The sequence below is a fragment of the Myxocyprinus asiaticus genome, chromosome 37, assembly GCF_019703515.2.
Source record: "Myxocyprinus asiaticus isolate MX2 ecotype Aquarium Trade chromosome 37, UBuf_Myxa_2, whole genome shotgun sequence".
NCBI classification, from domain to species: Eukaryota; Metazoa; Chordata; class Actinopteri; order Cypriniformes; family Catostomidae; genus Myxocyprinus; species Myxocyprinus asiaticus.
Genome location: NC_059380.1, coordinates 10961264 through 10988211, shown reverse-complemented (window position 1 = coordinate 10988211; position 26948 = coordinate 10961264). Strand labels below are relative to the sequence as shown.

General features: G+C 37.6%; 2 protein-coding genes across 12 annotated transcripts in view; both read right to left on the bottom strand.

The window, feature by feature from the left end:
- LOC127428284 (ras association domain-containing protein 5-like) overlaps positions 1 to 4814 on the bottom strand; it is a 59004-nt gene extending 54190 nt beyond the window's left edge. Inside the window, exon 1 of the mRNA XM_051676543.1 lies at positions 3988 to 4814. Coding sequence (XP_051532503.1) covers positions 3988 to 4717 — 730 coding nt within the window. The 5' untranslated portion in view covers positions 4718 to 4814. The remainder of the gene's footprint in view (positions 1 to 3987) is intronic.
- A 442-nt stretch (positions 4815 to 5256) lies between these two features.
- Positions 5257 to 24452, bottom strand: LOC127428280 (inhibitor of nuclear factor kappa-B kinase subunit epsilon-like). 11 transcript variants are annotated; one of them, XM_051676529.1, is made up of 22 exons: positions 24112 to 24452; positions 23816 to 23909; positions 21413 to 21534; positions 21147 to 21284; positions 19762 to 19897; positions 19425 to 19606; positions 18402 to 18562; positions 17818 to 17928; positions 17420 to 17599; positions 16810 to 17006; positions 16627 to 16685; positions 16437 to 16528; positions 16203 to 16304; positions 15970 to 16030; positions 15761 to 15875; positions 15273 to 15353; positions 9797 to 9836; positions 9611 to 9712; positions 9149 to 9245; positions 7646 to 7737; positions 7036 to 7107; positions 5257 to 6829 (listed from the first exon to the last, which is right to left on the bottom strand). In XM_051676529.1, exons 3-22 carry the CDS (start codon positions 21524 to 21526, stop codon positions 6766 to 6768), a joined length of 2196 nt encoding a protein of 731 aa, XP_051532489.1. In that variant the 5' UTR covers positions 21527 to 21534; positions 23816 to 23909; positions 24112 to 24452; the 3' UTR covers positions 5257 to 6765. The 11 variants fall into 11 exon arrangements, with proteins under 11 accessions (XP_051532489.1, XP_051532488.1, XP_051532484.1 ...); XM_051676528.1 differs by having other exon boundaries at positions 15273 to 15349; positions 15760 to 15875; positions 21413 to 21506; XM_051676524.1 differs by having other exon boundaries at positions 21413 to 21506.
- Between the last annotated feature and the right edge of the window lie 2496 nt (positions 24453 to 26948).

Here is a 26948-nt window from a genome sequence, read left to right as displayed (position 1 = left end):
CACCCTACTATGGCATTTACAATGAAAGGCTAAAGAGAAAGAGGAACAAGTGCTTAAAAACCCTGTGGTTTCAATGAACTCGTGATAAGGATCATTTGTAAACACTTCCCTCTCTCTCGGCTCACTGCAGTAGCCTCTGTGTCCTTGATAGAAGGATGGCTCTAATTGAGTTAGCATCACTCCTGGTGCCACTCTGTGATGCTGCTCTGCAGGAAAGGCTGCCAGGCAGAACCAGATATAGATAGAGAGAAAGAGAGAGAAAAAGAGAGGGAGAGAGATACAATTTTCTGCCCCACTGGCTCTATAGCTCGGCTCAAGTAAATTTGTCTTAAAGGGACTTAGGGCTGTCTATAGCCACAAAGATAAATGAAAAGGGAGGGACGATTCTGATATCATCTAAAGTGAGAGAAGCACTTGGGTTCTGTCCAGCCTGAGCTCATGAAAATTGTGACTGTGCAAATTTTTTTAAATTTACGACATTTATTACACGTATTGCTGCAGCTCCGAGGTGAAATATTCACGCTAGTGTGGCGCTAAAAGACTCTAAAAAGACCAAAAGAAAAACCTCTTGAGTTTTAAATCAATGAAACCTACTAAGTCCTAAGTTCCTACCAGAAACTTCTAATCTAAACCTAACTGATAGTGTCATAAAAAGCAAATGTGAGAAAAAAAGCAATTCCTGAAGCAATCACGTCATTTGGTGGTGCATCATTGACACTTTTGTCACACGTGTTGACTCGTGTGCTCTTCTGGACTCTACACCAATCCTTAACGTTGCAAGTGCAACACTCTTTCAGATGAGCTACCGTGCAACTTGATTGCACTAGAATTAGCTTGTTAATGCAGTTGGTTATATGATCCAAGTGTTAAAATGTATTGTCTTTCAAGTCATGCACAACAGTAAAAGTGTTTTGATGTCATAAGACAGCATTGTGTGAGGAACAGGGCTAAAAGTAAGTGTTTATAAACTGACAATCTACCGTTGTACTCATAATTTGTGAGAAAATGAAATAAAGTCGTTGTAGCGCCTCGTGTACATTTCACCAGGAAACTGTCACAATACGTACGAGCCACTTAAAAATCATTTAGCAAAAATATAGGTATAGTTACATAATTCTATGAGAGCGGGTTGGTATTCTCGCTTTAAAGAAGTCATATGGACTGGTCAGCAAAAGGCCGAAACTTGACTTCACTGCAGTTGGTTAATGTGTTTTTGAATAAGTTGGATTGAGATGCACTCTTATCCATTTGCAAGGATAAAAGACTGCTCTGATTCTTATTTCTCCACATCTTAATTCTAAATTATACACTATCTAGTGTACACTTAATAAAATCCCTGCAATTTCACTGTCTGCCCTTTATCGAGCAGTTCACTGCAGTACCTTTCCAAAAGAGAACTGCTGACACACTGCCAACTCAGCAACACTTTACACATGCGGACACACAAACGACTGAACAGATGCACCATGTGTACACACTGAAAAACACACAACCAAACACACAAACATACTGCGTAGAGCCGCAGGCGAAACCATCTGTTCTCAGTGTGCATCAGGGTAAACTCAATCATCATAGTAGGACATAGTGGGGGGGGGGGGGGACGAGGCGGCATCTTGCGGTGGGGCGGCACGAAGTACCCAAACATACCCCCACCCCCGTCAACAACTTTGGGGGCGTGTTGAAGCGGGTTTCACCCAGGGCGCCATACAAGCTAGAACCGCCACTGTCTTGAATACACCTGCTTTGGTTGTATTTTCTAAAAGTCATAGAGTACGTTTACCAAGATGTCGTTCTTTTCCATTCACAAATTTATGCTGCATGTCTCTGTGTTTCAGCCAAAATTAGACACCTTCCAAATGCAGTTCTTTTTCACAAACCTGTGTGAGGAGGTTTTCTTTAAAACACACAGACTTGTGTTAGTAATAAACAAGGATGCAACGATTACAATTTTCTCTGCCAATACGATATCCGTTTACTTACAACATCTGCCAGTACCATTACCAATAGTTTGGTGGTTCTGCCTGGTTTCAATTCACTGATAATTACTCAACTTATAAAGAAATTTAAATAATATCTAAATTATGTCTCTACATGCTTCAGGGTATCTGGTCTCAGTTATAAATAAAACACTGAAACAAAATTAAGCAACAAGGCATGAGAGGCCGTGCTATAGTGTGAACTCACATTAACTGTATTCAGCTGCTGTCATTGTCTTCCAATTCAAAGTAATTCCAGACAACAGACATTTCTTTCACATAGCATGAGTTGTATGCAAATTTTCTTGTACTTGTTTTTTTACAAGAAATAATCGGCCCTGATCATCGGCTGATGTCAGATTTTGCAGGTAGCTTTTATTGGCCGGCGCATCTCTAGTAATAAATGTCACTTCTGAGCCACTGAATAAGATAAGATTTTAACAGAAATGTCAGCTCATTGGAAGCGACAAGGAAGAGAAGTGTTCTCATCAAACCATCAGCAGTGCATGTCATGATGGGAGAGTAGAGTGCAGAAATAATGCCAGAGCAGAGCCAAATTATGCATCGAAATGACAACCTCTGAAGAAAGCCAGTGTCCAGTACCTCTAATTCAATAAGAAAAAGAATTCAGTTAATTGGGTTCCCTCTGTAGAGGTGCTGTCCACTTCAGATTCTAACTTCATTTAGATGGCAAGAATACCATTTGTGTGTGTCAAACATTCATGATTTATTTCCAACAAGGAAATTGTGTACCAAAGGAGAAAACCCACCAGTCGCAGTTACTTATTTAAGAATCCCTTCATACTATGGGCCTAACTGGGGGAGAACTCCCTTCCTGCTTCATATACAAATAAACAAAAATGATAATTAATGAAATAAAAAAACAAATAATGACCCCCTGGTGGGGAACTCCACCCCACCCCCATCATCCTCCCTCAACTCACCGAATGTATCAGCATGCTTCATTTTTGATTAAATACTGTATATTGGAAGTTCAAACAGGAGGCATACAAATAGCCCCCTTCAGTAGAAAATACCAGCAAAACAAACAAAGGCCAATATCATAGATAAAAGTGCCAAAAAAAAAAAAAAAAAAAAAAAATGCAAATTAATGGCTTGGGTATATAAGAATGCAAAGCACAGACTAAAAACTGAGCTGAGTGTCTTGAAGAAATATTTGGCTCATTAAAGGAATATTCCGGGTTCAATACAAGTTAAGCTCAATCGACAGCATGTGTGGCATAATGCAGTTTTTCCACAAAAATACTTGACTGGTCCCTCATTTTCTTTTGAAAAACAAAACAAAAATGGAGGTTACAGTGAGTCACTTACAATGGAAGTGAATGGGGCCAATTTTTAGAGGGTTTAAAAGGCAGAAATGTGAAGCTAATCATTTTATAAAAGCACTTAAATTAATACTTCTGTTAAAACTTGTGTATTATTTGAGCTGTAAAGTCACTTTTACAGTCATTTTAAGGGTTTATGACACTATGTTGTCATGGCAACAACGTTGTAAAATTGGATCTAACTTTACCTGGAAAAAGTTAGTACGTGATTTTATCACACTAAAATAATGTTAACACGCATTACTGTTTACCTCTTGTGGCTACACTTTTGAAACAGTATTTTAACGTTCACTGATTGGCCCCATTCACTTCCATTGTAGGCTAAGTGCCTCACTGTAAACCAGATATTTGCTTTTTTTTTTTTTAAAGGAGGAACAAATCCAAATACATTTTTCTGGTAATTAACATTATGCCACAAATGCTGTCGATTGAGCTTAACTTGTATTGAACCCGGAATATTCCTTTAAAGCAGGAGAAAAAATAAATAAAAATATATATATATATATATATATATATATATATATATATATATATATATATATATATATATGTGTGTGTGTGTGTGTGTGTGGTTAAACATCAATAAAACAACATATCTATCCATCTATGTATGCATCCATATCTATCTATCCACCCATCGTAGAAGACAGACAGCGGTCACTTACTTTGACACTTGAGCGCAGCGCGGCTGATCTGGCGGTTGCAGGCGTCGCACCAGTCCTGGCTCACCTGTCTGGATGTGAAGATGTGGCCCTCTCCCCTCTCAGCCTTCACCCTCGGGTCTCTCTGACTGAAGATGGACCATGCCTCCCTTCTCAGAGGCTCGCTGCGCATCTTCACAACTCCGGATCTCGCCTGTGTCAACCGGTCAATCTGCAGCCCCTCCAGTTCGTCCGGTAGGGAGCTGTGGGAGCAACTGCGAAGTGCTTGCGGTGATGCAGACGTGTTGGTCTTTAACGTGTCTTTCACCGAGCCCCTCCGGATCCATACGCTGCTGTGTCTGCGGGTTATTCCGTTATTATTGTTGGCGTTTTCTCTGTCCACGCGCCTTTGCTGTAATGTGTGACCAGTCATGCCACTCTGTATGTATTTGGTTATCTCAGTGTCATGTCCATCGTCCACAATCGACCCTTCCATACTGCTGCAGCGTGGCGGACCGGCACCACTAGCTCGGTTCTGTGATGTCGAAGGCTGCTCGTGATTTAATAACACAAGCGAAGCTGAGACTGCGGCTCTCGCGCTCTCCACATCACTCGCTCTGTTTCGTATAATCTTCTCCAGAGACCATTTACGCGTGAATTTCTTTCTGTCGCTCGTCTTCAGTTTGTGAAACAGCTGTTGGTCCGGTTCTAGGTGGTGTTGAGCGAGGTGCTGTCCTACAGTGACGGACGCCATATCGCTCGGCCGGAGTAGTATGCGCGTGGAATACAAACTAAATTAAAGCGTGAGCTTGTGGTGACGCACACACTCATCCAGTGGAGCGCTTTAAATGTCAGTGGCTAAGCGGACGCGCGCTCTTTAAAGAAGGTACAAGCCTGCCCCTCACAAACTCATGATCATGATGATTATAGTTGTGGTGAGGCGTTTTTCAGCAGTGCATAGCGGAGGGCAAGAAACATTCCTTTGTAGGTGAAATATGATGCAATGTATCAAATCTGTTGTCATTAGAAATTTCAGTAACTTAAGAAATCATTATTCCGTACGAATCTCATAGGATAAGTAGGCTACTAAGACCTATTGGCCCCTAAGGTTTTTATTTTATTTTTTATTTTATGTATAGATGAATAATAGTCACATCCTCAAATATATTTGTAATGTGTATATATATATATATATATATATATATATATATATATAGTATATTGTATAATATAAACAATACAAATATTTATATTCTATAGTATATACTATTATATAAAACGTGAAACAACATATTTTATATTTTAATTTTTATTGAGAAAAAAAATAATTTAAAAAATGTTTCAGTGCCTTCCCTATACTTTTTATTAACGACACATGCAGACTATCAATTACCACATTCCACCTCACACAGAAAGCAATGACAAACACAAAACATTTAATACATAACAGCTTACAAAATGGCAGTGAGGAAAGTTGATAAGATTTCCATTTGAAAACAAACACACAAAATTAAAACCACTCAATGGACTTTATAAGGTCACCACAGTTCCCCTGAGCATGAGGAATTCCCCTTCACTGTCACCATGTAACATGACATCAGAACCCACCTAACACATCTTTTACTTTCTAAATTATACTTCTAATGTGTAATTTTAGTATAAAACATGATGAGCTTGTTGAATCCTGTCAGTATTTGTATGATAATCATCATTGGAGTCATTGTTCACAGTTTACAGAAACCCAGTTCAACACAGTCAAAACAAACAAGAAACAAACACACAAAAAACAGACATCCACAGCATAATCTGATGTGGTCAGAATGCACAAAATTTCCTTTAAAGTTTCACACTGTGATTACTCTATTGTGATCAATAGACTAATTAAATTTGTGCTGTTGCACAGTTATCTTTAAAAAGCAGAATCAATTACACACATGGCAGATTTAACACCTCTCTCTTTATTCCATGGCTGTGCAATAATTACAACATTATTGTCAGCTGAATGCACAGTGCCATCAATATTTAAGCAAAGGGGTCTCTACTTTACTCAGCAAAATTGCTGTAGGAGTAATATATCTGTGGTAACGTTTTGGAATTGTTTTCGGTTATTTCTTTGCATTTGAGGCCAAGACCCCTTTGCCTTGTGCAATCTGCTTGTCCTGGTAATAGCCATAAATGTGATGTAAAACTTTTTTCTTTATGGTAAGAAAGTGTCAGCTAGAACATAAATATAACAGTAAAATGTACACTGCAGTGGCCCCAAAAAGTATTTGGGCACTTAAGCCATCCTTACAAATGTCATAAAATATAAAACAGTGGCATCTACGAACAAACAACAAAAGACAGACCTTTTCTAAGCACTTTTCACTTTTTTTTTTACTATCAAAGTTAGTACTCTAATAGAGTAACACCCCAGGTTACACTTTACACTAAGTTTGACAACCAGAAAGTCTCCAAATACTTTGAAAGCAGTACAAAAGTACATCTACTGTTTTATAATGTTAAATAACAACACATTTCTTTTTGTGAAATGTTTTGCTTGAAAAGTGTGATTGTGCAGTCTTTCTTAAAAACACTTGCCACTAAGTTTGATATTTCGACATCTAATGCAATAACTATTTAAGCATGGCTTGATTTTTTTTCCTTTTTTTTTCCATCCAAAACTGTAAACTGTGAGTGAAGGGAAATGCAGAAGTCTTTTGCTTTCTCTTTTCCTTTTGCCAAGAAATCCTGGCCCTGTGAATAAAAATAATATTGTGCTGCATTCCATATTCTTGATCTTCTTAATCTTCTATCAGATCTTCATGGTTTGCTGGGTTGAGGTATTGTTTTCTCCATTGAAAGTGTAGAGGGTACAGCTCCAAGGCTAAACAATTTAATAAAATAGAACATTGTTAAATCTGAAAACAGTTTCTTAACATATAAATTTGTCAATGGTAAATTCTTAAGTGAATGGTACCCATTAGAGTGTAAAACCTGTACCATATTAAGGGAAATTAGGCATATTCCTGTTGAAAGCAGAAACAGTTGGACTGTGCACTGCGACATAAACTCAGCCACAGAACACTTTACCTTTCTATGATGTTGTTGTTATTCTGTAATTCCCGTGCCACCGCCTCCATCTCATCTTTTAATCTGTTCATTCTGAAAAAAAACAAAAAACAAAAAACAAAAACTCAAACCAAAAAGTGTCTTATGTTTTCCCCTTTTTCTCCCAATTTGGAATGCCCAATTCCTAATGTGCTTTTTAAGTCCTCGTGGTCGCGTAGTGATTCGCCTCAGTCCGGGTGGCGGAGGACGAATCCCAGTTGCCTCCGCGTCTGAGATAGTCAACCCGCGCATCTTATCACGTGGCTTGTTGAGCGCGTTGCCACGGAGACATAGCGCGTGTGGAGGCTTCATGCCATCCACCACGGCAACCACGCTCAACTCACCACGTGCCCCACCGAGAACGAACCACATTATTGCGATCACGAGGAGGTTACCCCATGTGAATCTACCCTCCCTAGCAACCGGGCCAATTTGGTTGCTTAGGAGACCTGGCTGGAGTCACTCAGCACCCCTGGGATTTGAACTAGCGAACTCCAGGGGTGGTAGCCAGCGTCTTTACCACTGAGCTACCCAGGCCCCCATGTATTTGAAATTAGTAATCAACAACCACTGCCTCATCTTTATTCCATACTTGAAGATCATGTGGTCATTTTGTTTTGGTCCATCCATGCTCTCAGCTCCAATTGGCTGCTGAAGAGCTCTGGACACAACTCTGTCCAGAACCTGCAAACATGAAGAACATGGTTAGGTTAATCTCAATCCAACCATTCTGGGCATCAGGTATAAAACCACATTGTCTCACTTTGGGATACTGCAACTGTTCATGCAGAAAAACATGATGACAATGCCTTGTCTATACACAAATTATGACTCCATCAATGACTCAAGCAAAACCTTTTTGGGTTATGAAATCAAGTGTGCTTTACATATGCATATTAGTTATGACTCATCAATATTTTAATCATAAATTTAACTGAATATTTAAATCTAAAATAAACTGTCTGCCTTCCTCAAGACTTAAAGGCTTTTTTGCAATTTGGTGGTGTTGTACAGTTGTGCTCAAAAGTTTGCATACCCTGGCAGAAATTGTGAAATTTTGGCATTGATTTTGAAAATATGACTGATCATGCAAAGAAACTGTCTTTTATTTAAGGATAGTGATCATATGAAGCCATTTATTATCACATAGTTGTTGGCTCCTTTTTAAATCATAATGGTAACAGAAATCACCCAAATGGCCCTGATCAAAAGTTTACATACCCTTGAATGTTTGGCCTTGTTACAGACACACAAGGTGACACACACAGGTTTAAATGGTAATTAAAGGTTAATTTCCCACACCTGTGGCTTTTCAAATTGCAATTTGTGTCTGTGTATAAATAGTCAATGAGTTTGTTAGCTCATGTTTGTTGGCTTGGTATCAAGAGATCCCTGAATTTTCCACTTCTTAAGTGATTGAACAGTACTGACTGGCATTTTCAAGGCTTTGGATATCTTTTTATATCCTTTTCCATCTTTATAAAGTTCCATTACCTTGTTACACAGGTCTTTTGACAGTTCTTTTCTGCTCCCCATGGCTCAGTATCTAGCCTGCTCAGTGCATCCACGTGAGAGCTAACAAACTCATTGACTATTTATACACAGACACTAATTGCAATTTAAAAAGCCACAGGTACGGGAAATTAACCTTTAATTGCCATTTAAACCTGTGTATGTCACCTTGTGTGTCTGTAACAAGGCCAAACATTCAAGGGTATGTAAACTTTTGATCAGGGCCATTTGGGTGATTTCTGTTACAATTATGATTTAAAAAGGAGCCAAACAACTATGTGATAATAAATGGCTTCATATGATCACTATCCTTAATTAAAAGACTGATTTTTGCATGATCAGTCATATTTTCAAAATCAATGCCAAAATTTCACAATTTCTGCCAGGGTATGCAAACTTTTGAGCATAACTGTAAATCTCATGCCAGATAAAGTATTGCAGTTAAGGTTGAAATGGGTATTGAGTTCATACAGTAAATAGTATCATAGCTTGTGCTATCATTCAACAGTAAGAGAATAAACAAAGAAGGAGATAGGAATAGATCGTGAGACAGACTGTCTTTTGTGGAAGGCAGAAGGCTGACCTTGGTCTGTTGATCCTCACACACATGCAGATCTCCCATCTTCTGTCGCAGGATCCCACTGAAGTGTTCCAGATTTGTCTGCAACTCATATAGAACTCTGTGGAAACAACAAACACTCAGATGGTAAGCTACATAATTTTCTTTCTTTGCTCCATTATGACAAAAAAATTGTGTATCAAATCTGTTTACATATAGATTAGATCTTATACAAACACACACACACACATATATATACATACATATATATATATATATATATATATAAAAAGATCACAATTGTGTAATTTTATCGTTGTGCACTAGACCAGTTCTGCTTCAGAGGAACTGTACTGGCATTGAAAGTCACTTTGAAGAGTCCATGCCAACTAACTACATGTTTAAAAGTCCTGATGTATTCTTCATACTGCTATGAATCATTAGCATTTATCAGTGGATTCTGTAGTCATATGACCTCTGTCTCACCTGTTCCAACTCCCTGTAGCCATCAGAACATCCTGATATTTCTGCAAACAGTCATCCTTGAACAGAGTCTTCACCTTCTTTATGTATGATGCCAGATTGAGCCTGGAGAGAATACAGCCATTTTTCAGCTGAATGACCAGTAAGAACATACACTCATCCATGATGCTGCAGATGATTAATACTCACTTTTCAAACTTGTGAATTTGTTCATCATTATAGCTGAGTTCTGGGACAGAAAGTGAACAAATTAGCATCGGTCTGAAAAATATTTCAAAATCTGAACCCTGCTGCACAGTAGTTATTTTCTGTATGACTGCAAAAGATAAACTGTATTTTGGTTTTTCGGTCTTTCCACAAAGCCATATCTAACATTATCAGTGCGGCCAGGCTCCATGCTGGCCTGTCTGAAATGGTCCACACTTTCAGATAAGGCAGCACAACAGTGCTTCCCCTCCTTGAAGTGGGAGACATCAGTACATTAGTGAGTACTAATCTCAGTACTGGCTCCACTCATCAAATTCCACTTCCAGCTTCTAGAGGTGGGAGTGAGAGAAATGGGTCACTCACTTCTATCCATACACTCTCTTACAAACTATAGTGCATTTTTGCTAAGTGTTTAAGCATTTAGAACATGAGATGAACTTATATTAAGGATTTAAAGCTTTACATACTGTACATATTCTGCAGAAGTTAAGATACAACATTCCTTTTGCATTTTGCAGAGAAGCACTTTGACAGGTGTCATAGATTAGCAAATGCAATCATCTAGAATATCTTTAGGCCAATTTACACTTCACTTCATGTGTCTTTATCAGTTGGATTGCACTCTGTTTGGGTGCACAATCCATTTACACAATAATGTATAAATCAGATCTACTAATCTTGCACTATTTGAAAATATATTAGAGTTTACTTCCGTGATAATGCAAATGCCGGAAACTTTGTTTGCTTATGAAAACTAAACCGGAGGTGGCTAAAATTGCTTCGATGATTGCGGTACAAAAGACAACTCTCAAACATGGATTGCGGGGCTATCAATGTTTCTTATGCTGACATGATAGTTTACGTATGTGACCACCTGCATTTGGATAGTTGACATGACATGCGGTTATATGCGGACATGTTATACTCCATCTAAAACTGTTTTAAATAACATTTTGCTAATGCTGTTATCATTTGTATACATGCAGCCTTTATGACCTCAACTGAGAGATTACATGGAATATGTGTCCTTAAAATGAACAAACAAAAAGGTGTTTAAAAATGAAAAAGAAATGGTGTCCAGTTACAGGTCCTAAGATATACAGTATACTTTACTTTATAAATGAATGTAAAATTTAACTTGAAATCTTCATACTGATTTAAAAATTAAGTCCATGGACATGTTATAAGTCAGCTACACATTTACGCTTGGCCGAGTCTGGTCTTGTATGCATCTCAAACCATATCCTGTTCATAGCTATTCGATCATTGAACAGAAGTAGTTATCAAGTGTAAATACTAGGGGGATAAATTGCAAGTTTCATTACAATACGATCTTATATCGATTTTCTTAGCCAGTGATCCGATGTCTGCGATACTTCAAAGTCTGAAGTATGTGCTATCCGTGTTTTTTCTCGGTTACAATTTCCACAGTTGTACTGAAAAATTATGTTACAGTTACTTTGATAAATATTAGTAAGGGTGTTGATGTGAAAATGTGAAAAATCTTGTAATTGATGCTGGTGCAGGGCAGGTGTTTTCTCTTTCCCTCATCAGCGCTGTTCAGAATATAGGGGCTGTTTATTTGTTTGACATGGTTGAATTGCTCCAAAGCGCTTTAAAATAGAACATTCTCATGTAGAATTCAAATGGGATGCATGCACCACGATATCGACGGAAGCCCAATTTAATCACGCGTGTGGGGTTCCCACCCATCTGGGCAAGTTTTGACTGAATTGTGCAGGGAAAATTTGCATGGGTGGGTGGACAATATATGGGCTGTTTTGGAATGATTTTGGCAGGTTTTAACATTTATAAAATTAAGCAATTCCATTGCCTATGCAGCTTTAATAAAGAAAATGTCTCAACACACAATGCTTTAATCAAATAGCCAAAACAATGATTGACAGAAAATGTGTTCAGTCCTGTTCAGAGGAGCTATGAGTAGCCACGCCCACTAGTATGTTCTAAACAAGTGCATGATTAGCAGGTGTTGCTCTGGATTTCAGCAAGATGAGTGGGTTAGGCAATCTAAACAATGACAAAGTGGTGAAAATGTCAAAAATGGGGAAATTACTGTGGACCTCTAGTCGTGCATAATGTCAGTACTTATCTGTGGAATTTCTTTCAAGCATATTTACAGCTCTTGCAACACAATAGAAAAATTGCACCTGAGATGCCTAGAAGTTTAAAGCATGAAATCAAAATTGACCCTATTTATTTTATTAATGCATGTAACTGGTCTTATTATGAACAATTCATCCATGCATATTGGCTATTTTATAATTATTTTTAACCTTGTAATCTTTAATCAAAATATCATGACTTGCTCTTCTAGTGAAATGACTAACTCCACCCCTTCATGAGTATCAACAAACTTGCAGTCAAAGCAGCTAATACAGAGGTGAAAAGGTGTATTTTCAGCTGTTTCCTCCAAAACTCCCGTTCCTTACCCCAATCTTCCTTGTTTATGGGCCAGCTGGCTTGAATTTACATTTCGAATGAGGAGGAATAACGGTGAATTCACCGATGTGTTCAAGATATTTCATGCCTGAACTGCTGAATACACTACTGAATACAACGCTTCGGATACCTCTGGAGTTTATTCATATTTTTAATGCAGGTATCTTGGGATGAACAGCACGAGTGTTTTTTTCCCCTTTATATTTAGTGTATTGTGATTAAAAATGTTAAAATATTGTTATCTTTTACTCACTCCTTTTTCAACTGCAATAGCCTCATCATAAGCAAAGACTGCAATGTGCTTGTGCATTTATGTTGTCAGTTTGATCATCAATGTGTTGAGATCGCTGCTCAATTTCACCGATAACTTGTTCTGGCTCGTGTAGCATGGTGGAAGGGGTGTGTGTTTGTGTCTACTGCAAACTCGCATTCACATCTGCCTCCACTCCGGTATGCAACGGCCACTTTTCACAATCCAATCAACAACCGATGGATAAAATCAAGTCCCCTGCCTACATTTTTTTTCTTTTCAATAAGCCGTTTCACTCTAAAATACATCACAATATGGAAGTCGGTTGCAACTTCAGTTTCATGCTGACTTAAATGATACTTGATGAGACAAATGCATGATATTCTGAGATTTTAGCACTCATGGTGATCATATTGCTCACTCATCCCACATCTAATAATCATGTGGAGAGAGCATTTTCACAAGTGACACTACACAGTACTTAAAAGTGAATTTTTTTTGGATGTATGCACAAGTCTGAACACGGAATGGATAAACATCAGCTGTTTTCCCATCCTCCCTGACAGCTGGGAACTTCGACTCTTCTGTGTATTAGCCAGTTAACTGACTGTTCAAAGATTTACAGTTATGTTCAAGTTGGAATTTGAAATGAGCCATAACAGTGTAAAAAGTTAGGACAGATTAAATGTAATCATAATTTGACATATTCATAGAATATTTAATGGCAAAAACATAACTTCAATCATAGCACAACAACATACATATATTATTTAGCTTCTTGATTTCCCAGGGCAACATCTTCTTCCTTCATTTAGTGCGTGTGTGTTTGTCAGTTTGTGTAAATAAGAAAAAAAGGGGTAAAGGTTTTTGGAAACTTAATTTTTTTGTTGCTTGTGTCATTAAGGTTGTACAGGTTATGCTTTGTTATTATGGTTAAACGTGCTTGATTTTCATATACATAGATTTTTTTTTAATATATATATATATATATATACACACACTATATTGCCAAAAGTATTCGCTCACCCATCCAAATAATTGAATTCAGGTGTTCCAATCACTTCCATGGCCACAGGTGTATAAAATGAAGCACCTAGGCATGCAGACTGCTTCTACAAACATTTGTGAAAGAATGGGCCGCTCTCAGGAGCTCAGTGAATTCCAGCGTGGTACTGTGATAGGATGCCACCTGTGCAACAAGTCCAGTCGTGAAATTTCCTCGCTACTAAATATTCCACAGTCAACTGTCAGTGGTATTATAACAAAGTGGAAGCGACTGGGAATGACAGCAACTCAGCCACGAAGTGGTAGGCCACGTAAAATGACAGAGCGGGGTCAGCGGATGCTGAGGCGCATAGTGTGCAGAGGTCGCAGAGTCAATCGCTACAGACCTCCAAAGTTCATGTGGCCTTCAGATTAGCTCAAGAACAGTGCGTAGAGAGCTTCATGGAATGGGTTTCCATGACCGAGCAGCTGCATCCAAGCCATACATCACCAAGTGCAATGCAAAGCATCGGATGCAGTGGTGTAAAGCACGCCGCCACTGGACTCTAGAGCAGTGGAGACGCGTTCTCTGGAGTGATGAATCACGCTTCTCCATCTGGCAATCTGATGGACGAGTCTGGGTTTGGCGGTTGCCAGGAGAACGGTACTTGTCTGACTGCATTGTGCCAACTGTGAAGTTTGGTGGAGGGGGGATTATGGTGTGGGGTTTTTCAGGAGCTGGGCTTGGCCCCTTAGTTCCAGTGAAAGGAACTCTGAATGCTTCAGCATACCAAGAGATTTTGGACAATTCCATGCTCCCAACTTTGTGGGAACAGTTTGGGGATGGCCCCTTCCTGTTCCAACATGACTGCGCACCAGTGCACAAAGCAAGGTCCATAAAGACATGGATGAGTGAGTTTGGTGTGGAAGAACTTGACTGGCCTGCACAGAGTCCTGACCTCAACCCGATAGAGCACCTTTGGGATGAATTAGAGTGAAGACTGCGAGCCAGGCCTTCTCGTCCAACATCAGTGTCTGACCTCACAAATGCGCTTCTGGAAGAATGGTCAAAAATTCCCATAAACACACTCCTAAACCTTGTGGAAAGCCTTCCCAGAAGAGTTGAAGCTGTTATAGCTGCAAAGGGTGGGCCGACGTCATATTAAACCCTATGGATTAAGAATGGGATGTCACTTAAGTTCATATGCGTCTAAAGGCAGGTGAGCGAATACTTTTGGCAATATAGTGTATATATATATATATATATATATATATATATATATATATATATATATATATATATATATATATATTATACATTCAGGCGGGTTTTGAACAATCATTGGGCTGGAAATCATCAAACTAATCTAGTAACACTGGTCACCGTAGCTCGTGTTTCGAGAGAAGCCCGTTTACTCGCGAGCATGGATAGAGTAGAGCGCAACTTATGTCACTCTGCAGACATCCGTGTCCCACATGAAAAGCATATTTAGTGCTTATAAAGTGAGATGAATATCATAAGGTTACTGTATCGCCTGACGGAAATGCGTATGGACGTGGCGGGCAGTAGAGTGTAAAAAAAGGCGCATCTTAAAAAAAATATATACATCGATGTTTACACGTTGCATCGATGAAATCGCATCGCTGGTTATTTGATTGATGCATCGATCTAGAATAATGGATTGTTACACCCCTAGTAAATACCCCCTATATGTATGTATTTATGTTGTATTAATATGAGAGAAATAACAAGAATCCACTCACTCCCTGTTACTCTGTCTTTGCAATATAGCTGATGTACAGCAACAATTTTTCCCAACAGAACCTCCATCTTCTGGATGCTGCATTAAAAATAAATCAAGTTAAATATAATTGATAAGAGTATTATTATTTTTGAATTTATGCAATTATTTCAAAATGATATAACAGATACAGAAAAATAATATAATATAGTATTTGATCCTATATAATTCTGAAAAAGAAAAATGTATGACTATTTAATATTAACACCATAATTTGCTTTTGTTTTGTTTTTTAAATGTTATAAAAACAAGCTGTTATTTAAATCATTGACTGTTTGATCACTGATTTCAAAATGCTTTTTGCATCAGTTTTCAGTCAGCTTGTTCAAGCAAACTTCAGCCATTCAGTAGCCTTAACAATTTGGGGACTAACTTTATTATTCATAATAAAAAAAATAACCTCATATAATACTGTGTAATTTATAAAATATCGTAGCAGTTTGTTTCACCTCTTATCCTGAGCCAGTGTCTCTGAGTGTTTAGAGAGCATGACATGCAGGTGCTGCAGCTGATTCTGAAACTCTCTGATTCCATTGCCATACATCCGCTGCAAATCCTCTTCAATCTATACACAAAGGTATACCTTAAAGACATATGGAGTACTGCAAATTGCTCTTTTCAAAAGCAATTTTATTTAATATATTTCTCAGAGCTTTTACCATTGCAAGTTTCTTTTTATTGTCTATGAAGTCTGGAAACTCATGTGCAAACTTGTGTGTTCTGGTTGGGAGGAAGAAACATTTAATCACAAAATATCTTACTACATGATGTACGGTAGTCAATTACTAACCTAAGAGTTAGTTATATGAATGAATACAATAAACTAAAAAGCTTCAGTCTCAGTGTGTTACATTAGATTTGGGTTATAAGAATTTCTTGAATGGATTCTTACAATCTGTGGAGGTTCTCCTCTGTGCCGATACAAGAAAGCAGCTTCATATTCACCATGGCAATCCTGTGTGCCACGTTACTGCATTCCAAGCCTGTGTTTTCACTGAGAAGTCAAGAAGGTTGATATAATATTGTTATTGGACACCTTTACCTCATTGGAATACAAGATCATCACATACTTTTAGGTTTTGTTTTCTTGTGGAAATACAAATATGGAGAATTATAACACTCTCACATGTAGCTATAGAATCCCTGCAGAATCAGTTCCCTGTACTTCTGGAGGACGCGAACTATATGCAGGTATTGATGGATGACCCCGAGCACAGTCTTTAGAACAGGACACAGTGTGAGGTATAGGTGGTGCATCTTAGTGTTTAAATATTAGGAAAGGAGATTTAAGCACAAAAGAGCCTTAGATTGCTTACCTTGGAAAAAGTGTAATCTGCCATGATGTCAAACTTTGTGGGTATGGCAGAGGCCTCAGCTACAAAATACACAACAACAAGGTGGAAGAGAAAGAGAGAGAGAGTGTGTGTGTGTGTGTGAGAGAGTAAATTGAGCTGAAACGGTGGCAAAAGACTAATAAAATGCTTTTATTGGGTCCTTACGCTCTCTGTACAGAAGTCCTACAAGTTTCTCTGGACGTCGGCTGATCAGAATGATAGGACAGTCTGAACTGGTGGGGGGAAGGTTGACAACTTTCATGCTTGGCTCCAATATGAGAGGATGACCCTGAAACAGGTACTGTTGAGCTGTGGGTTCAATACCAGTCTGGGCCTGAACATCCTCAAAAAAGATTGAGACTCTAGACAAAACAAAAATAAAGAAATATTACAAATATTTTAATGTAACAATACATCTCAAAGTATCACTATTTAAATATTTTATTGATTAATCCAATATAGATTACAATATACTAAAGAAGAAATTGCCATTTAAACAGAATATTCAGATCACCCTAATTCTAAATAAGGTCACATTTTGAATATGCATACTTTAATTCATACCTGCGAAGTACAAGTTTAGTTGCATTACTGAATACATTTAAACACCTAAATTAGATTATGATTTTTTTTTTAGCATTATATGACCCTGACAATCAATATATAATCAAAATATGATCAATATAAGATGTAGTCCAATACACGATGTGGATTACAGTCAAATGTCGCAGTCCATGTACATTTTAGATTTGCAAAAGAATGGAAGACAACATACGTGTTGTGAAAGTGGATGTAGATTCTGTGAGCAGTGGCCTGCTGGAGAGAGAAGATATGGATTGTGATGCGGTGCAGGATGTCAGTAGTAGCAGCAAAGAACTGGACAAAGCCCCAACACTTCTCTTGATTGGCCTCCAATATGCTGGCCAACACTGGTACCAGCTGGGTCTTTAAACCCCTACGAAAAGATACAGAGCCATTAGTGATCTGCTACTAAACTCTATAGTCTTAGAAACTAATGTTTCCATAAAGGATTTCTCATTTAAAAGTTGAAGGCTAACAGCACATTAATCATGATGAATAAAAGCATGAGAGAGGTGAACACTTGTGTGAACTTCTGCCAGCAATGTCAATACTGTCCACCACGTTCTCACCTTGTACATATGACAAACTTACTCTGAGAGCTGGCAGCAGTGTGGCAGTCGGTAGCTCCATTCAATAGGACCATCTTCTACCTTCTGTACACCTGATATGGCTCCCTCTGGCTTCTCTGTTGTGATTTTGTACCTGGAAAAGCCCCAAAAATATGACAAAAAAAAATACTGTAGTACAAATACAAAAAAACAAAAAACACACAAATCAATACTTGCAACACAAATAAGAAAACATAGCAGTTTTGGAAGAGGTTACGATATTTTTTTTTTTTTTTTAAGTATGACAAGCTATTAGTAGCTAGTATTACTAGCGTCACGAAACAGAATTGCAAAAATAATCACTGTTTTCAAATTGGTTGTATAAACAGATAGTACCGCCCCAAACTTACACTATTGATTGATGTTGACAATGTTACTGTGTCGGGCTAGACAAGCCATTAAAACAAACAAAGTAATGTTTTGGTAGTGCTACAAAGTCACAGTGTAACACTTTTAGGTTAAATTAATCTACAAATGGCTTTCTTATGGTTGAATCTGCATATTAAGCTGGGATATACTATTATAAATATAAACACTTTTTGGTAATTAATTGATGAGATTATTTACATGGTCTTCTTGTTTCTGCGTGGGCCTCCATATGGTATAAAGGGAAGGCTGCCGGTGGCAGCTTGGTAGAAGGTGACACCAATGCTCCAAAGATCCACAGACACTCCATAAGCTTTGTGCTGGGGCTTTCTTAACACTGCACGCTCGTACATGTCAGGATGCTGAACCACAGAAGCACAGTTCAGAAAAGTTATCATCTTTGATATTAAGCATCCTCACAGACAAATAGGAACCACACAAAAAACATGAATACATTTTTTATAAGAATCTGCACGAGTGAATCACTGAAAAACAAACAAACAAAAAAAAACAACAAACAAATTCTAGCTAGGTGTTGAGATCTTTATAGGAATATTCCGGGTTCAACATAAGTTAAGCTCAATCAACAGAATTTGTAGCAAAAATTACAGTGGGTTACAGTGAGGCACATAAAATGGAAGTGAGTGGGGCCAATCCGTAAACATTAAAATACTCACTGTTTCAAAAGTATAGCCACAAGATGTAAATAATGTGTGTTAATATGATTTTAGTGAGAAAAAATTTCTTATGAACATTTATACGGTAAAGTTATATCCAATTTTACACTTGTTGCCGTAAACCCTAAAATGACTGTTAAAAAACAACTTGAACAACTTTATAGCTCAACTAATACACAACTTTTAACAGAAGAATTAATGTTGTGTTTTTATAAAATTATAAGCTTCACATTTCTGCTTTTACACTACCCAAAAATTTGCCACATTAACTTCCATTGTAAGAGACTCGTTGTAACCTCAAATTTGCTTTTTTAAAGAAAAGGAGGGATGAACTGAAATTATTATTTTTTTGGTTATCAACATTATGACACAAATGCTGTCGATTGAGATTTACTTGTACTTGTACTGAATCCACAATATCCCTTCAATGTGGAATGAGCATCTACAGATATTGTTACCGATTTTACTGCACATGAGAAATTTTGACAGCACATACTGTCATTTCACGAAACACAAATTCTACTAAATCATATTATTTCTGCCGTACCAGGTATTCCTCTGTGCCATATATGGACACAAACTTCTCATTGTCCTCCAACTCACGGGCAGCGCCAAAGTCTGTGAGCTTGTACACTGAGCGTCCATCCTCACCCACTTGCCTCATGATATTACCAGGTTTGATATCCCTGTGGACTACCCCATTCTCCCGCAAGTGGTTCATTCCTTGGACTGTATTTGTACGTAGAAAAATGCAAACACCGAGATCTCTGATAAGGGCATGTGTAATGGAGCTGAAATGACTGACATGACTATTAATTTACAAACCCACAATAATGTAATTTCAAAAGTGAAAAAAAACTGAATTCTAATACGTCACTTCTTACCCACACACTGTAACATGATGAGGAACTCAGACTCAGACAGGCCGAAAGCATTCTCAGGCTCCTCTAGTTGGTTCAGCAGGCTGCCACCTGAACAGAACTCCATCACCAGAACCTTCTGCTTTGGGTTCAAATGCATCTGACATGCAGAATCAAGACAGTTTTAGAATCTGATTTTCCAAATCCTGAATAATTTAAAGCTGAGGATAGGGCTGGGCGATATGAGGATATATGTTGTGGCAATGATATAAAGTTGCTAGAGATTTTGCTATATCGTATATCGCAATAAGTAAATATCCATGTTTGAGGTGTGGCCATATCCATCAATAGGCAGGGCTTCACCTGAGTTCTGCAATATCTGTGTCGCGCCGTGACGATAATCACTCGTGGTAATACGAGAAATCTGTTTTACCACCTCAAAATGAAGCGTACAAAAAAACATTATGAAAGCCAAGAAGTGTTTATATTTGTTATATTTATTTTCTGCTAGAAGTGTTTATTTTCATTGGATATATTTTCACTTGTGTATTATTTTCTTTGTTGCGTTGCTTTGAGAAGGTCTTGAGTTTCTTGAGAAAACCTGATAATAATAATTATCTTGTTTAACAACATATTAGACTGAATTTCAGACTTAGCATTGTGGTATGGCTAATATAGTTCAGTGTTTCTTTTTTACTTCGACTACGTTCCAAATAAAGACTAAAATATGTACGATGAAGAGTATTTAATTCACTGATTGGATAATAATAATAATAATAAAAATCGGCATTACAGTATGGTTTTTTAATATATACACCCATTTTATTGATTTTCTAGAAAAATTTAAATATACTGTGATATATATTATTATCGTGATATAAAAGTACTAATTTCATGATATAAGATTTTGGTCATATCGCCCACCCTTAGCTGAAGTGTGTAATTTTCATAATTTTCAAACAGGTTTCCCCTAACACTCCCACTGTCTTCTTTTGGTTGGACAATAGTCCCGCCCCAAACTCTCACCACTGGTTGAGCCAAAGTTGCAAAATTGGGCTGGTCAGGATGCTCAAACAGACAGAGCAATGTTGTCATGGTGACACAGTGTTACACTTTTCAGAGAAAGTGACCTACAAATGGATTACTTGTGCATATCCAGGTGGCACAGGAGAAAGAATAAAAAAATTACACACTTCAGCTTCACATTAGTTTTAAACCTGAATTAATTCAAATGAACATAACTGTAAAATTCAATGGCTATTTCTCTTAGTCAGCACAAAAACATAAATGACCCTGACCCTGAATGCATCACAGAGCAAGACACAAGTTTTGGAGACATCAAAAAAAAAGTCAGCAGTGCCGTGGGTGGAACATTTTGAGCATCAACACAAACCACATCAGATACACACCTCCTCCACAGCAAAGAGTTTAACAATGTTGACGTGATTGAGCCTCTGCAACACCTCAAACTCCCTCATCTGAACTTCATAAGGCCTGTTGTAGCTCACCAAGTTAAAGACCTTCACAGCAACCAGCTCACCTGTTTTCTACAGGAACAAACAAGCACGGTGTTAAAGTCATTTAACTTAAAATAGCAAGTCTACAGTATGTAGCATTAGTATCAACAGTCTCAGTCAGCTTCCACAGATGACAATGATAATGTCTAAACAAGTACCTTGTTTCGTCCTTTGTAGACGCTTGCTGTTGCTCCCTGACCAAGAACATCATTAATGAGCCAAAGGTGGTTTGCTGTACTTGCTGTCATTGTGCTGACACAGGGGGATGACATGACTGAATCTGTATGTATATATATATATATATATATATATATATAAAAACACTAACTAAAAATTCTCTAAGAGCAAACAGATAACACAAAAGTAAGACATTGTGCAATTTCTCTCAAGGAATTAATAATGTGGCTGTCAAACACATATTCAGTTACACATAACACATAATCCACACATAAGTTACTCAGAAGCTACACATATGTATTTTCTCCCCGGTTTAAGAATAGACCACTGAAAAAACACCATGAACACCCTATTAAAAACACAATGCCAGGGCTCCAGGCACATTTTTTTTTTAGGACATTTAGGAGCCAAATGGCTGTTTTTTGTTGCCAAATCACAGAATTGCTCGATTTAGATTGTTGTTCAAAAACAAGATAGAAAGCCAAAGAAAAGACAGCTGATAGCTCATTATTTGGGTGTTTAATATATATATACTTGTAACAATTCAAGGATGGCAAAGGAGGAAGCTGGGACCAGCTTGACAACACGTAGACATTTATTGTACAAACACTATACACTTTTAAGTGTCACATATCACACACTGCTTTTCAGCAGTCGCTTCACACTAACATGCTGACAAACACACAGCTTCAGGCTCTCTCTCTCCCCGTCTGCCACTGCCTCCTCTCCTCAAATACTCCCACGCCCCTCACTGGCACACAGGTGGAACTCATTCACCACTTATCTTCCCGGCCTCACTTTGCCAAGATGTGGCTCGGCCCTCCCTGCTCACCACAATACTGTATAGTTGAGTGCACAAATTTGCATTCCCCTTTTGTCTCATAAGTTTTCACACCCCTTTCAGAATTTATACAAATCTAAGAGAGAAAAGATATTTTTTTATTTAGTACTATAATAATAACCAGGGGAAAAAAAAGATTTGGTACATAACACGGGACTTTTAATTATAAACAACTCCAAAATACACATGGGACTACTATTCTGAAATGTCTGCGCTCCCAGTTGTGAACTCACTGACGGCTGATTCGCTGACAAAGTGACTCGAATTCAAACTGCTAACCTGAGCTCCTGAGTTCAAACGAGCTCTGTCGGGTGATTCATTATAAAGACCCAGTTCAAGAGAGTTATTTGTTCACAAATCGGACATCATGGCTCGCGCTGTGTTTGTTGTTGCGTGCAGCCAGCGAGCTCATATCATCAGCAGAAAGGGTGAAAAGCAGCACGAGACACACTGGCACTCTAAAGATGTATTTAATAACTCACAAGATGATATCTGATGAAACCGCATATGAAAGCACACATCCCGACTGTCGCCAGTGGCGACTAGATTTTAAATTATAGTTGCAATCATTTCTTTTTGGTCACATTAGCGACCATTTTAGTCCCAGTCTGGAGCCCTGCATCGCATGGTGTATCTCTAAGAAACATTGTGAATTCAAATCAAATCTTACCATCTTTCAGCTGGTTCTAAGTCAAGCATCAAATACTCACAAACTTGCCATCAAACAGAATAATACCTTGTGTCTTATTTGGTCACTTTTTATTTGATTGCTTTTGCATACAGTGCATATAATTGTGTTTTGCGCCTCTTGAGCTCGGCACAGTACAGAGGGAAGATTACCTCGACCCTAAAAAAGCATCCATGACCATACACTAAAGTTTGAGCGCTCGAGATTTTGCGATAGCAAAGTAGACATTAGATTAATTTTACATATTATTTTTTTGCAATGGTGTTAATAGGTATCAGCTGTGGATTTTCCAATATTTCTATTTTAGCTGGCTCTGAGTTGGTGCCCCATGTAATCGTGGTGCCCCTGGGCATGCACCCAATTGCTCATATGGTTAATCCGCCCCTGCCTAGGGTCTCTAATGACCCTATACACTTTTGGTACTTAACAAGCCATTATAAAAAAATTTTTTTTTTTTGCATTGTTGGTATTTTTCTTGTGTTACACTATTCTCCAATAGGAATACTTAAAGGTGCAATATGTATTCTTTTTACTGTACTAAATCATAAAATGACCATAATATGAGAGAATTAGGAAACATGCTATGTTGAAATACTGGCTTCTCCGAAAACAATGCTACAGCCAGTATATTCTACTTTGGAGTTTCCATTCCGGGCCGGAATTTCTGTTTAGGTTTTGACTGGCCGGCCAGCCTGGTCAGTTGGCTGGTTTGTAAGAACAAATACTGTACACTATGATGTTAAAGTTGTAAACAAATTCCATTATTTAAGAATTAAACCCAAGATAAACCAGAACACCATGAATGGATATTATTTTTCATCCCACTATTTGTTTGACAATTACAAATTAACTTACCAGTGTATTTCTGCACTCAACACGTTTGTACCATTCATTCACATCCAACCGAAGACAGAAGTGTCAAATAAAGTCCATTTCGTTCCTGTATGACCTGCAAACAGAGTAGGTACATACAATATCCTCGAAAATATGTTTATATTTGTTGAAACATGTTATTATGAGGGAAACCTGCCGACAGTCAGAGCACAATGACTATTCATCTGTAAGCATTTCCCTTGTCCATCATCACTCTGACTGACTTACAACGCATGAAAACTACAAAAACAAACAAACAAACAAACAAACAAACAAACCATTTGTGCGTTAAAAGCTGGCACATTTTCCTCTTCAATTCGACATTAGCAACCCTTGTAAGTCACAAAGCACACCTACTGTAGAAGTTATGAGAGCAACGGAAATTCACCAGCAACTTTCCTTTCATTTCTGTCAGGAACTTCCTTGTTGAATCATCTAATAGTTTTTAAAAGGTACTGCTGTATTGTTTGTCTGAAAGGAAGCCTTTATTTGAAATTCATTTAGGAACTTGAAAAACACAGCGTTAAAAGATTATACTTTGGATCGATCTAGTATAATTTTATAGCGCAAACCACTAAATATCTCGACCACAATATAAGCTGTGGTGCGACAAGTAAAAACAAATCAACGCCCTTTAGTGGTCAAAATATAAAATGGCAATTTAAGGGGCCGTTCACACCGAACACGTTATTGCGTTAAAAAGCCAGACGCAGCGCCACGAATAGAGCACAATGCTGTCTCAAGACTCTTGTTCAAAACAGAGCTTTAAACAGTTGTATACACATAGAAAATAATACTTTAAATTAAATCTCCAAAAATATTTATTTAATAGCAACAACTACAACAACAACAACAAAAACGTTTCTGCAGTAACAATTGAATTCTAAGAGTTACACCAGAGACTAGAGACTTTGAGTTACACACCGATTTTCTAACTTGGAGAACATTTAGGCCTACTCACTTCCCGGTTGTAATTTTCTTTAAAGGTGCTATATGTAATATTTTTACTGTACTAAATCATAAAATGACCATAATATGAGAGAATTAGGAAACATGCTAATTTGAAACACTGGCTTCTCCGATAACAATGCTACAACCAGTATATTCTACTTTGGAGTTTCCATTCCGGGGGGGTATTCCAGAAAGCTGGTTCTGCGACATACCTGGGTAAGTTTACGGATAAGTTAACGGATAGCCTCAGCTTTCGGTTCCAAAAACGGAGGTAACTTTCATGGTATGTTAGTAGCCATAGCAACTTACTCTCTGAACATAACCTGCTCCGGAGTAGGTTATGTTCCAGAGTTAGTTTATTTCAGGTAGATGATAGTATGTTTCAGAGGCTGTCAGCGCATGCGTGCCCTTTTAATAGCGGCACAGTGGGCGAGAAAGTTCAGATTACGCACAATATTATACTTTTAAAGCAATATTACGGTAAACTGCAACCTTTACCTCACAAATCTTCTTTACTCCGGCATTTCCAGTCTCTCACCGCAGATTTGCATTCAAAAGTGAACAAACTGTGTACACTGTGCTTTAACCTTTAATGGGAAGGTTTTAATACTGTATTTTTTTTATTTATTTTTTTAACGTAGAACACAATGGAAAGCCCCCCACACTCTTCACTGTGAAGACAGGGCTTTATGTATTTATATTTAGCCCTTCTAATAAATAATTTTTATTCTATAAATTTCATAGAATAAAATTGTTATAGCACCCACATTCTATTTACAGTTCCTTCAGTCAATGAATATTAATTCTATTTATAAAATGACATTCCATAGTATCAATATGTAGGTAATGTCTGCCAACAAAGCTTAAGCAATTAATCACTCGTTATTCTTCTTCACTAACTAAATAAAATGTGATCATTTCACAGACCACAGATTAAGATTTTATTTCTTATCACTCTAATTCATGTAGGCTACTGTACATATACATGCACACATTTCCAGACTTGTACATTATTATCTGAAAATACAAATGAGACCTGCTGTCATTTAGAGTCACCTACAGTGCCCTCCTTTAGCTGGTGGTCAGGTGAATCAGTGAAAAGATGTATCTTTCTGATGCTCAACCTCCTCTACTCCATCAGAAGCTGTACATGGTCCATCTCTAAATTACATTTTTGTTCTGCATTTCAATATGGACCTTTTACAGCTTCCTATTAACAAGGAAGAGATGAATTACTTTTGCCTAATGCTGAGATCATGAACATCTATAATGTATAATCAGACACATGATCTTCAATTAAAACAGCATCATTTCATTCAGTACCAAGTTGATGGAGGCAGATGGACCCCACTGTACATGACAACACAACACGACAATTTTTAATACAACATCAAATGAGAAAAGAACATAATGGACATGTAACTCCTATCATTGTCCACCTCTGTTACAGCAGATCTTCATCTTATAATGCACATGAATAATCATGTGTGGCCTATTAAAAAACATTACATTAAATCAATGGAAAATGATGACAACTGTGGGAGATCCTACAATTGAAAGAGGGTCTATTAATACAATGAGACCATCAGCAACTGTGGGAAATTAAAGGTGATATGATTCTAAGTTTTTAGAAATGGTATTAAAAATAAAGGAAATACATTCAGTTCACATGACAGTAAAATAAAATTAGCATACACAGATCATGGTAAATAACATTAAAATTAATCTTAATATAAAATATATAGTAAACCTATAGCCTATTATCATAATATTAATAGAATATGAATGTTAATACTTATTATGAAGTTCAGTGCAAACAAATAAAGTAATGGTCAACCTATTAAACATTAATGTAGGTGAGAGAGGTCTAATATTAATGTTGAATTAAGCTTTTATATGTACGGTAGAACTTTATATTTTTATTAATTTAATTTGACTCCGCCGGGTTGCCAGATTTGAACAAGTTTGCTGGCAAACAACACTGCGTGCTGCTTATGGAAGCCAGCAAACGAACTGTATAAGAGATAACACATTCCACCTGACCTAAACAGCCTCGCCATCTGTCTAAACAACATTACAAACGTACACATTAGCTGGTCAACTTACAGTGTAAAGCTCGTCGCTTCACATTTTCAGTTTCACTCATTCCTGTTGCGTGTCTTCA